Raw genomic sequence first — 17,225 nt, 5'->3', positions numbered from 1 at the left:
CCTGGCTAAAAACAAAATACCCAGGGAAAGCCAATGCTGCCACAGCCACAGCACTGGCTGAGCCAAAGGTTGCTTGCACCCTGCACCTGGCCAAGACAGGGACAGTCCTGGGCACTGTTGTGCTCAACCCTCACCTATAAACAAACTCCTCGTGCCAACCAAACCAGACCTGAGGACATCGCCCACATCAGTGCCACCACAGAAAGATGTTCAGTACCAGAGCCTAAAGTGCCAAACAGAAAAGCACTGCTAAATAGCAGCACCTGGTGGACAACAATCAACACCTGACACTTCAGGGGTTGCTGACAACCCCAAATCCAGCACTGGGTCCCTGACGCTTTTTGGGGTCTGGAGAGCAGCTAACACAACCACAGTGAGGTTGGCTGCAGGAAGGGTTTGAGGGAGCTGTTCCCGAGCCCTTTCACCAAAGGCCATGCTGCACTCCGCTGTTTAAACTTTGTTTCTCCAAGAATAGCCACTTGAATTTTTTAAGCTTTAGCTCAGCAGCTGGGGAGGGTGTGTGGCTGCGGGAAGAGAGGTCTGGGGAGCTCCATGCATTCCTCCTTCCAAACCCATCACCACAAATAGCTCACTCCCAGCCTGGTCTATTTCTGACTGAGATGGGGAGAAGAGTCCTTGAGACTGGAGCAATGGAAAGTATTTGACCCTCACTTCATGGTGGGAAAACTTCTGGCAGAGCCTGACAGACACTGCTCACTGCCCATCCTCATGCCACCCTGCACTGGCTCCACCATGGTGTTGAGGTAAGAATCCACTGAGCAAGAGCCAGGGAGATGTCTCTTGTCCCAGATGGCACTGGGGACATGGCCACAGCCCAGGTTCCCAGCCTACACCTCCAGCAGGCAGTTGCCTATGGTTTGTCTGCAACCAGCTTCTGCCTCCCAGAAGCCAGTGGCCTGGCAGTACCTGTGTCTCCAACTGTTTGCAGAGCCCCAGGAAAAGCTCCTGCTGTTCTTCCCACAACCTGTTCCCCACCCCAAGGGAAAGGCATCTTTTGCCCACCAGCAGTATTCTCTCCTGTAGCAAAAACCCAGCAAGGTGAGCACAGCAGGGAGAACAGGTCTCAGTCCCTGCCCTGAGCTCTTGTTGACCTTTCCCCATCACCACATGCCTACCCTCACTGCTCTGCAGAGCTGGAGGGAGCTCACAGGGCTGCACTGAGCAAACTCTACCAGGGACAGGAGCCCAAGGCTCACTGCCCTCAGCCACAGCCCTGCAGACAGCTTCTGTTGGGCACTGCCAGCAAGTACCTCTGACCAGGTCATGGTCACTCAAGCTGCTCCCAAGCACCTCTTGCATTATGCCACCTCAGCAGAGCAAGGGGCTGCTGCAGCTGAAGCACAGATGCAGTATTGGAGTACACCTGACCACGACTGAGGGTGTAAAGTCCCACGCCAGTCCCTGAGCAGCAGCTATTCCAACCTAGGGCCTGAAGCTCTGGCACCTGTGGCAAACAGAGGCTAAGGCAATTCGGAAGGTGCAGAGCCACTAGCCCATCCCAGCCCTGCACAAGGGTGCTCACCTCCAAGAGACCAGCACTGTGGCCCACTGGCCACCAAGGGAGGTGCTGCTGGAACCTCAAGGACCCAGAGCTCTGCCTACAGCTTTGCTCTGGGCTCTGCTTCCACCCCACTGCTGCAGTGTGGCCCAGACCTGAGCAGCCAAAACCCACCCCACCATCCTTAGCCTCTCACACCATCTCTTCCAGGAACCCTGGGCTCTCCTATCCTGCTCATTACTGCCAGAGCCAGGCCCAAAGTTGGGCTCCACATTAATTCTACTTACATCCTGCTTGCAGCATCCCACCACCCTCTACCCACTGCCAGGGACAGGCACATGCAAGGAGCAGAAGTCCTCCCAGGACCTGCTACTCTCTTTGTCACGCTGATACAACACTGGGAAGCGAGGTCCAGAGGGATGGGGCCACCCTGCAGCACAGGAGCAGGGACAGGCTGCACCGGGTGCAGAAAAAATTTCCCACAAGGCTTGAGCAGCTGCTGCCCAACTTGCTAACTCAGGGTTTGGCGGCTCAAGAGCTGAGCACGGAGAGCAAAGCCCAGTGCAGGGAGAGCAGCTGGGTGAAACGACTGTGAAGATGGCAGAAACATGACGTGGGCACTGGGCAGGGCTGTACCTGGCACACAGGAAAGGGTGAGCTGTTCCTTCACCAGTGTGAGCCAGAAGCGATGCTGGGCAGGGGACTAAGAATGGACTCACCCTCCTGCTCAGCAATCAGTCTCTGTTGCTGCAGGCTCCACGCAGCTCTGCTGCCAAAGTCCCAACACCACGGGAGCAGGAAGCAGCACCCAATGCAGGGGGATGGACTGACTCGCTCCTGTCCAATAGAGCCTCTGCCTTCACCAGCCACGTCCCTCACTGGTGAGCCCCAGTCACGCACCACCTGCAGGAACATGCGCTACGGACTGACAGCATCTACGCTTACAAACAAACATGATCTATGGAGAGCCAGTTGTAAATAAGGGTTTTTTTATTACTGGAAGAAAAAGACCCTCACCCTTGAGGGAACTTCAGAAAGAGAAAGTCAGCTGCTTGCCATTGCCACCAGCTTCCCAACCCCTGATCGGCAAAACCACCAGCACAGACCTCCCCAGCTCGAGAACTCACGGGCCCAGCCCCACCAAAGCAAGGAGCAAGACCTGGCTCTAAGGGGAACAGGATCCCACTCCATGGCTCTTGGCAGCTGAAGTGGAGATTAAAGACTGTTGATGTGCCAGTAGCAGAAATCTGGGTCCAGGATCACCAACATCAGACCCACCACCCACATGTCAAAATCCATCCCTTGGAAATGAGGGGGGAGAGCATGGAGGAGGGAAAAATGCATAAACTGGAATGTTCAACAGAAAAAAAAAATCATCATTTATCTAAAAAGAATAGAAATAAACAAAATGCTTTTAAACAAAATCACAAAATATACAAATAAATCTGGTACAAAATAAATAGGAAAGATTGGAAATCTACAACAAAATTGGAATAATTATAAAATTAATTTGTATGACAATCAGGATATGAAACGTATACACTTCATTCAGGATTTCAGTTGTGCTTATTCAGGTTTATGTACACACATGGAAATACTGTAGTCAGAACACTACAACTCTGAGAACCCAAAGTCATGTACAATATGATACAATTTGCAAAGACCACGTACGATGGCAAACAGGACAGTGGGAAGAGCCGGTTGGAGCGGCTGAGCGGGGTCAGACAGCCGTGAAAATGCACTGTGGAGGGAGAGCCACCACACTTCCAAACGGGGGGACCAAGGCCAAGCCAGCAGCAACTGGGGCAGGGCTTGGGCAGCCAGGAAGGACCCGACTACAGGAGAAAGGTTTGGTGTGAGACCTCTGGCTGCTGAGCACCAGCCACTCGTGGCTTCCAGGAACGCTGCTGTAGTATTTGGGGTTTCAGATTCAATGTGTTTGGCATCCAGGCACCTGCCTGGTGATTCAGGTATCAAGTCTGGCTCTGCTGGAGAAAACATATGCCAAGAGCTCCGAGGTCCCTCAGCAGGGCCTGACCCTGAACCACGTGCAAGCCACCCTTGTGCTCAGGAGAACATGGGCCAAGTGGGACCAGAGCACTGCTGCTGGGGTCCTGGTGGGTTTCCACTCTCAAAATTCCATGTGGTCTCTGAGGAAGGCAGAGTCCCTTGAGCAGCATCTCCTACCCTTGGTGTTAGAAATGAAGACAGGATGGCCACAGCACTGCCTGTTCCTGATTGCTGCACCTCCTCCTTGCCTTCCTGAACACCCAACTAAAGCACAGCACCAGGAGCAGAACAGCCACAGCCATGGCTGAATCGAAGCCAGCACAGTGCAGAAGGACAGAGCACGTACCCTGGGCAAAAACCCACGGGCCAAACCAGCCCAGCCCAGCCTGCTGGGACCTGAGACATTAACGCGGGGATGGCGCTGGAGCTGGGCTAGGCCCGGCCAGTCTGTCACTTCTGAGGACAGAGGAGCTCACCAGGAGCCCTTCACCCTCCCACAGTGATCTTTGGGCGAACCCAAAAGACATGCATTCAATATTGGCACTTCTAACTAAAGGCCTATGATCCAGGCATCCAACACCTACTAATTTCTCACTTGTATTTGGAAGGATTTGGTACAAGAGAGATGCCCAGAGGATAACACCACCTCCTATTGTAAAGCTCTGTGACCACCAAACAGCTGAGATGGGATGCTAGATTGCTTCACCAAGCACCAAATGCTGGGATAAGCCCTTCCTCCCCAACAAACCCTCCTACCAACCGACCACCACACTGCTTCCAGGAGGAGAAGACAACAGAGAAATCAAATCCAGCTCTGGAAACTTGGAGCTACCCGCACTCTTTGCATGTTTCAGGCTCACAACAGCTGACAAACCTCCAGCCTGGCTCTGTGACAGGCTGCCTCTGTTGAGTGTTGCTAAACCTGTGCTGCTGGGGGAGGATTAAACACCAAGCAGTTCATTATCCAGAAATCTGCACTGCAGGGGCAAGAGCAGCCAGGGCATCGTCCTCTGCAGGATCCTACGGATCAGCTCTGCTCAGAGGAAAACAGGGCCTGAAGGCAAAACCTTAGAGGAGAATGATATTTTTCAGCTGGAGGCAGAAGACCAGCAGCTTTGAGTACCATATTTCCAAGGTGAAGAACTGCTATAGAGCCAGACCTCAGGACAGCAAGAAGGAAATGTCACTTTGACTGAATTCAGTGCTACCAACCTGTGAAACAACTTTGTCTGCCATGTGTACCATGCCATGGGCTGGAGGCAGCTTTCCAGCAACCCCTTCCCATCCCTGCAGATCAGAGAAGGGCACTGGGATAACCTGGCATCCCAGGCTTTCTCCTAGGGAACACCCTGGCCTTCCCAGGTTCAGCATCCAGCTTCTAACAGAACAGCAAATATGCACAACCAGATGGAAGAGCTCAACCATCCCACCTCGTGCAGCATGTCCTTGCCTGGACACAGCCTCAAGGAACAGCCACGAGACCAACCACAGCACACAACCCAGCATGAAGCCAGGCTCCAGGACACGACACAGAGCAGGACTGTGCAGGGGCTCTGCAGGAAGCCATGGATGCCAAAGTCCCCTGTGCTGCCCACACACAGGACTGAGGCCAGTATCACCACAGAGATCACACCAACAAGATACCTGCAGCTGACAGACCAAGTATAACAGCAGAGCAGGGATGAGAGAGGCTTCCCAGCCCAGCCTGCAGTGCAGAGCCTGTCCCCTCTGCTGGCCAAGTGAGTCCCCCCTCCAAGCCATGACAAGATGCGCAGCTGTTGATCATGTTAGTTAAGCTCATCATTTCACTCTTGGGCCAAAACAACCCTCAGTATCCAAGGGCCAGGTACTTCTTTGGGTCTATGTGGAGCCCCAGTGCAGAGCCAGGCCGTGGGGCAGGCAGCATGCCCAGATCCATACCACACCAGCCTTTCACCACCTGCTGGTTTCCTGCCTTGCACACAAGACAAATGAAGGGATCTCTCAATGCTGGGTGGACCTTTGGGACGAAGCCTCAAGTTAGCATCACGACAAAAGGTACTCTCCAGCACCCTTCTCCACCCCCAGCCCCAGTTTTCTACTGGCAATCCAGACACTGGATAACGTGACAACTGGTACACAGGTACTAGTTTTAAAACCACAGACGTGTGTATTAGATATCATAGAAAATATGGTACATCTTTCATGTGAGAGTGATTTCTAGAGAAAGTGTAATTCTGCACAAGGAAGATGCATGTTCCAAAGGGTCCTGGAGAATGTGGCTGTGTTCTCCATGATATAGGATACTTACATAGGATGCTCATGAGGAGACAGGGCTGCTCTTTGCCATCCACACCCCCATGCCCCTCGGCTGAGCGCTGCAGAGATCACAGGAAGCACCACTGCTGCCTAGGCAGCCCTCACACAGCTACCTCTTTGGTTTTCTTTGAGCTGATTTGAGTCAGAGCCTGACACCACCAGTGCCAAATCTCATCCTCATCTGAGCTGTGCCCTGAAGGCTGAGAAGCAGTGATGTCCGTGGGCTGTCGAGGCAACTCGCCCTGCTCCCCCTGAGCTTCATCCATGTCTGAGGTGAGTGCAAAGGGCCATATCCTGAGACTCCTACTCTTGTCAGCTTCACCCACAAAAAAGGCACTTAAAGAAAACAAACGAACAAACAAACCCTGCAGTAAGGAAAAAGGGAGTAAGTCCAGGAGAAGAGAGGAGGAACAGAACAGCAAGCACAGTGTGAATGAGTGGCTGACCCCTCTTCCAATGGGGCCCGAGAACTGCATGCCCTGAGCAGCCAAGCTCCAGCTCCAGCTGCCCTGCACAGCTCTCAGCATCATCCCATCTCTGCTCAGTCCAGAGCAAGAGCTTGTGAGGGCAAAAAGAGCATAACAACGAACTACTCATGACCACAGGTTTGGAGCAAAAGTGGTGAGCAGTAGAAAGACCTGCCCTGTGCATCTGGATGGGGGAAGCATCTTGTCCTGCCACACCAACCCTGGGCCCCTTCCTGCCAGCCAGCCCAGACACCCTGCCAGCATCCCTCATCCCGCTGTGGGATAACCCATCCAATCTCCTCCAGGGCAGCAGCCTTCAGCTGCACAGGGATTTCAGGGAGTGGACAAGCTGGGAATAAAACAACAAGCACTTTGTAAACTCTAGAGGGTCTGAGCTTGTGGTCACAGAGCAGCAGGGGCTGGTTTGCTAAGCCCACCCTGAGCCCCTCTCCTCTCAGAACTAGTGTGCTTCGTATGATCTCCACATCACCAGAGTCAATCTCGTTTGGAGAAAGATTCTCACTGGAAAGCAAGAACATTCCTTCACTCTTTACAAAGATTTGGCAATACACAGAATTTAAAAAAAAATAAATCATAGTTACAACAGATTCAGGTTCATTTCGTTTAAAGGAAATTCAACCAACAGGAGTGTAAAAGTTATAATTCACAGTTGTGCATTTAAGATATTAGTGTTGAAAACCTCACTTCAAAGAACTCTTGTGCAAAATTGTATTGACAGTAGAAACCATGGCTAGATGCCCTCCCAGCCTCCCCCGGCCAACAGGCCATCGTCCGCCCCGCGGCTGCGTCCGGAGGCAGATGCACGAGGGGAACAGAGGCGGCAGCAGGAGTTGACATAGGAAGATGCAGTATCCTTTCTACAAGTCAAAGCCTGGCCAAGGTCTGAGGTCAAGTCCAACGATTCCCAAAGCCACCAGCTGGTGCCCTGCGCCGCGGCGGTGACCGGCCACGCGTCCTCACGGCACCGCGGCACAGCACCAGAGCACACCCGAGGGCAGGGGGAGCCAGCGAGGCAGAGAGAGCAGAGCTGCTGGGGCAGGACACCCCCTGCAAGGGCACAGACTCGGATGCCAAGGCATCTCCACTGCAGGCAGTGCCAAGCCCCAGCACACGCCATCCGGAGGCTCAGAAGTGATCCTGAGCAGGGCGCTGGGTCCCTCTGCTTGGGATGGTTCCCACCAAGAGGGCTGGGAACCCCTTGCATTTGTTCAGCAGTAAAACTGTAAATACCCTGAGAACAGGGAGACTGGATTTTTTCCCCTCCAGGAAGAGGACCATGCTTTGTTCTTCAAGCTGATTAGTAGTAGCAGCTCCTAACCCCTCTGGGTCAGGTACACATTTTCCATACGCAACACATCTAAAATCAACTATTTTTATGGAAATCAAGTGAAATTATTTCACTTTCCATTACTGGATCTGTACAAATGATGAAAAACAGTCATGCAAAAAATCACCTGCAAATTTTGGAATAGTGCAGCGTGGGCAGAAGCAGGAGGTATTTGCTTTGGGATCACATGGCTTTGGTTGGAAAAATTGGCGCCTTTTTTACTTTTTTTTAAAACTTTTTCTCTTTTTTAAAAAATGGAAACAGACATTGAAACAAATCCATAACCTGCCATAAGAAGCAGAAGTCAGATCCAGCGAGCTACCTCACCCCAGAGAGAGCTGCCTTGACTTGAGCCTCCCCCTCCTTCGGCAGGTTTGACAAAACGGATACTGCATCTCAAGTTCACCACCATGTCAAACACTTCCAACAAGCTTTTACATTCAGCAACACTAGATAAAAAACAGCGAGGTCAGTCCCTCACTGAGGACAAACGCTGTAACATCTCAACATTTTGCTCCGTGAGAAAGGTGCAATATTGGCAGCTCTCTGGGAACATGCCCGTGCTGACACTGAGCCGTGTGCTCTCAGCAGTGGAGGGCCAGAACACATCAGAGCGAGGATGGAGACCCAGGAAACACTTTTAGATGGGACTCAGGTAAAGTTAATAAAAAGCTAAATGTGAGAGCAGGGTTTTGTGGGGCCTGTTTCCTCCTCATTGGGTGCAAAAGTTCGATACCATGCAATTTCTGTGCCCCCTTGTGGGGACTTCATCCTCATGAGTGGCTCCAAGGAGGAAGTGCACCTGTCCCACTGGGGAGGACAGCAAAAATAAGGGCTGCTTTCTGAAGCCAAAGAGAGAAGAGGAGGGGCACAGGCAGACCCAATCAGCTCTGGCACCACACGCTCCAATTCCCTGCAGGGAGATCATGCAACAGAATATTGCACCTTTCCAGCCACCATTCACACAGACAGACTGTGGGAACTTGCAGCAAGTGCCTTCCCCAGCCCGTGAGCAGGAGAGACGGGGCAGGCATGCAGGCACAGAGAGCTCTGGCAGTTGCATTCGGGGCTGGGGGATTCTTTGAGTTATCCCCAAAGAGATTATCTAGGTGTAAAGTAAGGAAGGGAAATGCTACATAGCCAGGGGCCATGGCAGGGTCTTGGAACAGAGACGCTGCAATGCCTGACTGGTTAATCCCGGTACCGAGGGCAATGCTCACATCTTGTCTGAGACAGCACAGGACGGGGGCAGGATTCAGGGGGACAATTCTCTTTTTTTTTCATTTGAGGACTTAAACTCCATCTGAGGGAGTGGGGAACGGGCGATGCAGACCTGCCGTGGGGTGCCTCTTCCCTGCACCCAGATTGCATCCAGGTTTTGGGGTAGAGGAATTGGTTTCTGCTGCCTGAGGCAGGGTGCCCTGCACAAGCAACAGGTGGGTGGGAGCCTCTCTGCTCTCCTACCATGGTAATCCCTAAAATGGCTGTTAAAAGGGGCAAGAGAGAAGGAAATGCACTAAATCCACTCAATGGAAGGAATGTGGCTGGAAACAGCCTGGAAATGAACCTCACTGAATCCCTGAAGTGCAATACACTCGCGTCTGGAAACTTTTGCCAGTCCTTGGAGAGGAGAGAATGTTTCTGACTCCTCAGCAGAGCCCATCCTTGCACTGGCAGAGGTTTACTGTCACCTGGAGCATGTACTTTGGGTGTAACTGTAGCAGCATCTTTTGTGTCAACGTTAGAGACTAAAGAGGGGAGAAGGACTGATGTTCTGATATTTAGCAAAGACTGCACACCTGCTCTGGCCAAGGTAACACGGGAGTGCTACAAGGCTCATCATTCCGGGGTACACACATTACTTCACCAAGCAATTGTCAGGAACATCAATGAAAAATCACTCAGTTACTTCACTATGGAAAATTATGCCCGTTTTCATTCCAGCAGCTGCAGTTTTGCTGATTCATTCCTTCCCCTCGGTATCGCCTTCAACATACACAAAGTTTTTGAAGGTTACAAAACCATAAGTATAACAATGCTTTTGCCCGTTTTACAAAGAAACCTTCTGAAATTTGAAAGATCATTAAATACCAAAGTAACCACTCCTTCCCTGAAACTTAACTGGAAGAATGTAATAATCCTCATCCCTGGGCCCTCCAGGTGGCTGAAACCAGAGGTTCCTTGAAGCTTGCTCATTCTTAGGACACAAATAACATACAAGTACCAGTTACTAACTTCTTCAACGGGGCAACAAAAAGGACCAGAGAGGGGTGAAAAGAGGCCTAAGGGCATTGGAGCCAATTCACAAAACCACAACAGAGCCCATTTGAGGTTCGTGAGGGACAGAAACAATTTAAAACTCTGCAAAATACTTTTAAAAACATGATCTCTCTTGAAAAAATAACTGGAGGAGCTTTTAAACTTCTCCATATGTGTCTGAGGAGGAAAAACCCAACAAGGATCAAAAATACAGATAAAAAATAAACATAATTCTACTTTGCAAGAAGAATTTTCACCGTTCTCAAGGGTGGCTCACCATTCCCAAATCACGTTTGGGGCTTTAGTCTCTCTTGCTCTTTGCTCCTTTCTTCCTGTTTCTTCCTCTCTTTGCTCCCAGAATGGACGCAAAAGTCTTTGGTCTCAGAACACTGGATGCAGCACAGTGTCGCAAGCACATACTAACGGTGTTCACACTCGGGGAGGAGGCAGGAAGGAGCGAGGGCTGGTCCTGCTGAGGAGATGGGATGGGTGGGCTGTGGGGAGTCAGCTCCTAGATGGCTCCTTCACTGTGCATACTGTGGTTGGGCTTGTTGTGAGTCACACAGTTCTGTTCGTTCTCGTCCGGCAAACCGTCATGTAGCTCCGTAAGAGTCAGTTCGATTTTAGTGTTTTCACTGTCCGAGGACTGAGGTGTTTTGTCCATCCGGGATGCCATTAGGGCATTTTGGTACTGCTGTCTTGTGATCTGCTCCAAGAACAGGGAAGGAACAAAAAAAGTCAGTCACACTTTTGTGTCTCCAGCGGGACACACTGAGAAGATGAAGTGCCGTCCCTTTCCAGACAATCACACTTCAATCCCTTTACCTGTTTCTATCAAATATCCCTGCACTTTGCAAGCCTAGAGCATCCCAGCTCAGCACCACAGCATGGTGACACTTCCAGGGAGGGTGGAAGCACAGCACTGTGCAATCACCATGCTGTTCAAAGGCAGGGATTCATTCCTATGCAGGGATTTTTAAATCAGACCTCCATTTCCCTCTGACCATGCACACCTTTAGGAACAAGACCAGAGATCAGTGAAGTCTTTCTCCCAACTTCAGTGAGCTCCTGGTGAGGCTCTAAGTGGTCCTATAGAGCCAAGCCAGCTCTATAGTACAAGCATTACTGCTCTTGTCTAGGCCAGCAAACAGAGCCGGAGCTACAGCCTTATATATAAAGACATTCAATTCCAGAAAAGACTATGATCCCCACAGAGATGAGTCCAAATTAGCAACCCATGAAGACCTCCAGTGGTCTCTGCAAGAGCTGGCTGCACTCAGCAGAACAGTCATGACAGGAGCTGGCCTAGAGCACAGAGTGTCACTGCCCAGGATGCCCTGGAGGGAAGGAAGTCTAGAGCTCTGTATATCTGCATATGGTGGGGGAGGGGAGAATTCCTCCTGGAGCCACAAGCAACCAGCCTTGTGAACTCCTCTGGGTGAACCTTCTCGGCCAGGACAGGCAGCAGGATGCACGTGCACTGGCAGCCCCATGTACAACAGCAGTGGGTTATCTTGGCAGGCAGAAAGGTGGAGGCAAAACAAGACTTTAGGAAAACCTTAAGTTTCAGTGGCGACACAAGAGAGGGACTGGAAATGGAGAGAGTCTGATGGACCAGGTCACAACTCCGAAAGCAAAATCCAAACATGCATGAGCAGGTCACAACCCTGGTTTACCAGGGTAAATAGGTGAAAAAATGCCCATGTGGCTCAGGGAAAACACTAATGTTGAGTACTCTGATCCATGTGTGAAAAGCAGAGTGATGCAAAAAGAGGTGTGCAAGTTTGACTGTAGAGATACTAGGCCAGTTTAGCATTCATTAGCCTCAGCATGAACACAATGAGATTTGGAAGGACTCCACATAAACCAGCATAGGATGAGCAGCTGTTCTGTATAGATTAGCCAATGAAATCTGTAGTGAGACTAACTTGCCCAGTGATAAACATCTACAGATCTAATCCTTGAAGGACCGAACCACTGACCAGTACACTTGCATCTGTCAAGTTCTGACAGCAAGAACTGTACTCTCCTTTTAAAATCTGGCTATGGAACAATCAGTTTATCATTCTATACATCTACCCTACTCCACATTCTTAACTTTGAGCTAAGTTGAGTTGCATACAAAGAAACTGTGAACGTGCACTTAATTTAAGAAAAGCATCAAGGTCAACTTCTGGCCATGGGATGTCAGATCCCTGGACTCCCAGCTGGGCTGGAATTGCTGCCAGCATTAGCTGTTCCTCAGCTCAGCTAGATTTCCTATCCCACAGGACTCGCACACATTTTGGCATGGGATGCACCATGCTGAGGGACAGAGCTGTATTCATGCAGCAACTCACTGGTAGTATGAGACATGAGCCTAACACATGTGAAGTTAAGATAAAGAGAAATGTCCAAGACTTCTCCAAGCAGAAGAAGGATGGCAAGTCGGAAAGTAAGATCAAGAACCCCAAACTGAAACCAAAATCAGAAGTGAATAAAAACTGCAACCAACAGTAAATGTCTCATCCTTTAGAAACAGACACTGTCTGATAATGAAGGGTCTCCACTTCAGATGGCTCCAAAAGCTTTCACGTTTGGCTAAAAGCAGACAGGTTATTTTCTATAATTTTTCCTTAAAGGACCTGAAATCCAAAAAGTTAGATGACCAATCTACTTACAAGCCCAAACAAGAAGAATAGTGAAGACAAATCAATGGACAGCAGATACTGGAAAAAAGTAGCTTAAAGTGATTTTTAAACAGCTGTTTTCACAATCCTATTTACTCACAGAGCAATTTAGAGGCAATTCCCTTCCCCAGGCTCTCCATCCTACCAGCCAAGCCCAACTTTCTAGCGGGTCTTTCAAACTTTTTTCCTACCTTGACAAACTGAATGTCTGTGAGAGCTTTCACTGAGTAGTCCGGAACATACACTTGGAGGAAAGATGCGTTGAGCTGGTTGTTGCTGCTCCCTAACGTCGGTGTCACTGCATCGATGCGATCACTTCGGTTTAAAGAGTCTGAGTGATTCAAGCCACACGGCCGAGGAGGAGACTTGTTTTCAGCTAAGAAACAGGCAAGAGCAAGAGATTTCTTAAATCAAGTAGCAAATGCTTAAACTCACCCGTTTCAAAGGGACATAATAAATCATGGTGTAGCACAAATAAACCGTAAATGCTTAACCCAGTCATAACCAGACATGCAGCTAAACAATCAAAATACCCTGAAAAAAGAGTAAGTTTTCAGTCCAGAGCTGTTTATGCTGCAGCAGACATGCCCTGAGAACACAGCACTTCAGCTGATGAGCAGGAACCACCAGAGTAAGGTAACTTCCCAAGGCTCCCTTGATAGTCAAACCATGCTTAAGAGATCTTTTTTTCCTTAATAATTTGTAATCGTTGCTCCATAAAGGAGCTTTCATCCACAGTTAGCCACAGTTAAGAATTACTCCTTTTTACTCCACCTGGTACCTACATATGTCTTGTTCCCCGAGCTAGAGCAGACATTTTCAGTAGGAGTGACAGAGTCCTCAGTGGGCTAGAGTGCAGTCCATGTGATGATGACTTCAACATTTCCTCTAGTACCTCCCAGTGCCTGAAGGGGCAAGACCTCAATGAGGTCTCCATGTGGTACGTGCCAGACAGTAACACAGACAAAACAGTCTATGCTACAGAGAAAAATCTGTGTCCAGGAAAGGAGTAAACTGCAGACATCACTTTCCATCACTGTAGGGTTTCACTTGAAGACCTCACAGCTGTCCCCTGTGAGTGTGACTGGACACAGTCTGTCTCAAGCAAGCACACTTCCAGGACACCACAGACATTCTGCATCCTGGGCTTCCACCCACGCAGTGACCCAGAAGGCAGGAGGGCAGAAACACATCCTCAGAGAGATCCCAAGCCCTCCTGCACAAGGGCTTCTCCCAGGGTGCACACACAGGACATACTGATGAAAGAACTGTTCTGGGGACCAGTGAACTTTTGGATCATAGTGCAGTTAAAAGTCACTCAGCCAGCCCAAACTAAAACTTGATGCGAACTATGCTACTTACCACGACCCCCATTCTCAAGCTGAACGGTCATCTTCATATAATCTTGAGACACAAAGTCTCTGAGCAAATCAATGAGTCTCCTTACAAGCTTTTCAAATGCTTCTTTTGAAGACTTTTCTACATAGAAATTTAGTTCTTAAAATAAAAAAGTTCCCTTAAATTTAACCCTACTTTTGCCACTTTACCACTAGAATAGAATATCTCCTTGCCCAAATGACACAGCCTGTTCCACATCTCTGCATCCAGCTGTTCCTATAGCTAACACATTAGATGCTTCTAGATGCATGGTAGAATTGCCCTCTTTTTTTATGTTCCACTTTAATTCCCTCTGATGTTGTCTTTCTTTCAATTTTAGACATGGGAACCAAAAAAATACAGGCTCTGACAACTTGGCACTTTTTTCCACTGTTTCTGCACTATGGAATTAGTGCAGGTCCCTATGGCAACACCAAGTATGGGCTTAGGGGAAAGCACTCGGAGCCTTGCAAAGTTTTCCTCCGTGCCAACCTGCCAACTTGAAAGCCAGAAGAAGGCTGCAATAACTGCTGCCAGGAGCCAAGCTCTACCTGCACACAGGGCTTGATGCTGAAATTCCCACTGGAGAAAAAGGAAATGTGAAGGCTGAGTGAATTTGTCCTTTTTCCCACCTGTACACACAAAATATGGCTGTGTGTGACAAGAGCACCACCACAGTTGCTTGGGATGAAGGTTTCCATCTGGAATAACTTTACACTAGTGTGACCTGTATCTGCCTTTTCACCAGGGATCCTATAGTACATTGCCATAATAAAAACAAAGAAGGACAGAGCAGCATGGCAAAGCACATACAAGAAGACAGAAAGGGACAGGCGAAGCAAAAGGACAGGGCAGAAAGGTATTCCTAAAAATCTGAGGGAAAGGACATCACTTCTAGGTCATGTTCATATCAGAGAGGGAGAAGAGAAGATAATAAAGAAGGAAGGACACAGAAAGGTACAGGAAGAGCAGATGACAGGTGAACACCAGGCAGGTCCCTGTTTGCAGCACAGTGCCCTGCCAGCCCCCAGCAGCACAGCCTGGACACAGCTTTTCTACAGAGGTTTTCCCAAACTCCTCACCTTCCTATACAGGGGATAAAGAGCACAAGCCACAGGATGGACATCAATACAACTGTGTTATGAATTTGGTGTTAAACAACAAGATTCTTTTCAGAGGGGCATGGAAGAATGTGTGAGTTTTACCAAAACTGGTACCACATCGCCACAGTCACCAGGCTTACTGTCAGTTCCTTACAAAGGAAATTCTTCACACTATTATTTTCCCTTATTGATTTTTCAAAAATATTTTTATTTAGCTGGGGAAAAAACTATGAAAATATGCTTGGCATTTATATTGGAAGAAACTTGCATGTGCAAAGTGTACACTTATTTGTAGAAAGGAAGAGGAAAAATAAAAATAAAAAAAGAAGAACTGGCAAAACAAAAGAACCAAGCTAAGAGAGATAAAGTTGCCGAGCTTAAAAGAGAGCCATCAGGTACTTTAATTAAAGAAAGATTAAATTTCTCCCCCTTCTTTGAAGTTTAGCAGCAGGAAACTTTCACAGGGCGGGAAGAAAAAATCCCCTGCAAGGCAACAACCTGTAGTTTGTTCGGAATGTGCATGAGACTAATTTAAGGACCAATGGTGAAATACATTTCCAAAGGTTAAAAAAAGAGAGGAAAAATACAGGAAGCATGTGGTGAAAGTTAATGAAATGTATGATATGTATGAATGTTTAGCAAATGTTTCACTTAAATATGCATATCATTATCTTGTTTGCTTTTTGGTCTAGGGAAAGTCATTTCATCTGAAAAAGAAAACTTCAAAAGGAAGAAAAATGTTCACTGTGGCCCAGACTATTTTAGGATTCTGCTCTTCCTACAGACTTTCTGGATGGGTTTCCATTTTTCTCAACTACTCCATGCACACAGTGTCTGCAAAGCTCAGTTCTTGACCATTCCCAATTTCCATCTCAGAGCTTTTTTTGGCCCAACTTGTTCCCTCCTTGGTTTCTGCTCTCCAAAGGGATTTCTGTGTCAGTCAACTCAGTGATTCAGCATGGAACGGTCTTAAGCAAAACGGGAACCAGAAAATCCCACAGGAGGTCCCACAACCTTCTTGCACATTCCATTGCAAATCCATCCACTCAGTAAATCACTGTGCCAGTCCACAGCATTAAGCCCACTGAGAGAAAGCTCAAAGCTTTTCAGGAATTGAAACGGCCAGAGTGTATACAAACCATAGAATTTACCCATATGAGAACATAAGAACACAATCATTAAATAAGTTTTCCTCTTATGGCAGTTTAGCACCAGACATTCTCCTCTGCCAAATGGATTTTCTTCAGAATTTTTTAAGCCTCAGCTTGGGGAAGATTACATTCTTCTGAAAAATCTCCCCTCCTCATTTTCCACCAGTGTATATATGACAAACAAGAACACATTAACAAACACATTTTATTTAACATGTTTTTAGTTCTTCCCATTTTGATGACTCTATCATGTTGCTACCAGTTACCACAAATGGAAGTTCAGGGTACCTACCTGCAAGGCACAACTCTGTGCTGGACTTCTCCCTAACGAGTAAAGGGGTCAGACAAATACAGACTGCACCTGACTTTTTATGGCATCAAGGCAGTCACAAGAATGGTGAAAATAGAAGCATGCAGATTTACCTGGAGAACCTGCTGCTAACAACTCTGTTCTGCTGACAACAAAGGTACGAGACAGGGACAAGGGAACTAGAAGAGGGAGAGAAAAAGGATGAGATCACAACCGGAAAGGCGGCAGCTATCCACACTTGACAGGGGAAGGAGCCAGTTGACACACTGAAGAACTAAAACCAAAAGTGCAAATCAACTGTGAAAAAGTAAAGGGTTAAAACAAAAGCAAAACAAAACCAAAAAAAGACAATCAAACAATTTTAGGAATAAACAAAAAAAAACAAGGCCAAGGAATCAGAATGAAGTGAACAATTTTCACTTCCTAATTTCAATGGTTATTCAGCACAGAAGAGTCCATCAGGGTACACTCAGTTTTTGAACAGTTCACAAGGAGCAGTGGTACTCACTCCAGCCTGGAAGGCAAGAGTTAAAACAAGCCAGAAAGCATTCAGGGGTGATCTTCCTTGTGGGAGTCAGACAAGTAACAGATATAAAACCCAAAAGACACTTCTTATTCTTCAAGTTTTCAACACGATGTCAAGTGAGGCTGTGATTTTCCAAGCTCGGATGAGTAACGTACTGCTCACCACTATCACAAATCCCTCCACAGCTG

At 48.3% G+C, this 17,225-nt stretch overlaps 1 protein-coding gene across 1 annotated transcript in view; it reads right to left on the bottom strand.

The window, feature by feature from the left end:
* Nucleotides 1-9,974: 9,974 nt before the first annotated feature.
* CNNM2 (cyclin and CBS domain divalent metal cation transport mediator 2) overlaps nt 9,975-17,225 on the bottom strand; it is a 111,592-nt gene continuing 104,341 nt past the window's right edge. Inside the window, exons 6-8 of the mRNA XM_009074238.1 lie at nt 16,625-16,690; nt 12,762-12,946; nt 9,975-10,607 (exon numbers count right to left, since the gene is read on the bottom strand). Of these exons, the coding sequence (XP_009072486.1) occupies nt 10,413-10,607; nt 12,762-12,946; nt 16,625-16,690 (446 nt within the window). The 3' untranslated portion in view covers nt 9,975-10,412. The remainder of the gene's footprint in view (nt 10,608-12,761; nt 12,947-16,624; nt 16,691-17,225) is intronic.

The sequence above is a fragment of the Acanthisitta chloris genome, unplaced genomic scaffold (genome assembly GCF_000695815.1).
Source record: "Acanthisitta chloris isolate BGI_N310 unplaced genomic scaffold, ASM69581v1 scaffold1165, whole genome shotgun sequence".
NCBI classification, from domain to species: domain Eukaryota; kingdom Metazoa; phylum Chordata; class Aves; order Passeriformes; family Acanthisittidae; genus Acanthisitta; species Acanthisitta chloris.
The sequence above is the reverse complement of the archived record's forward strand: the minus strand, read 5'-3'. Positions and strand labels throughout refer to the sequence as shown.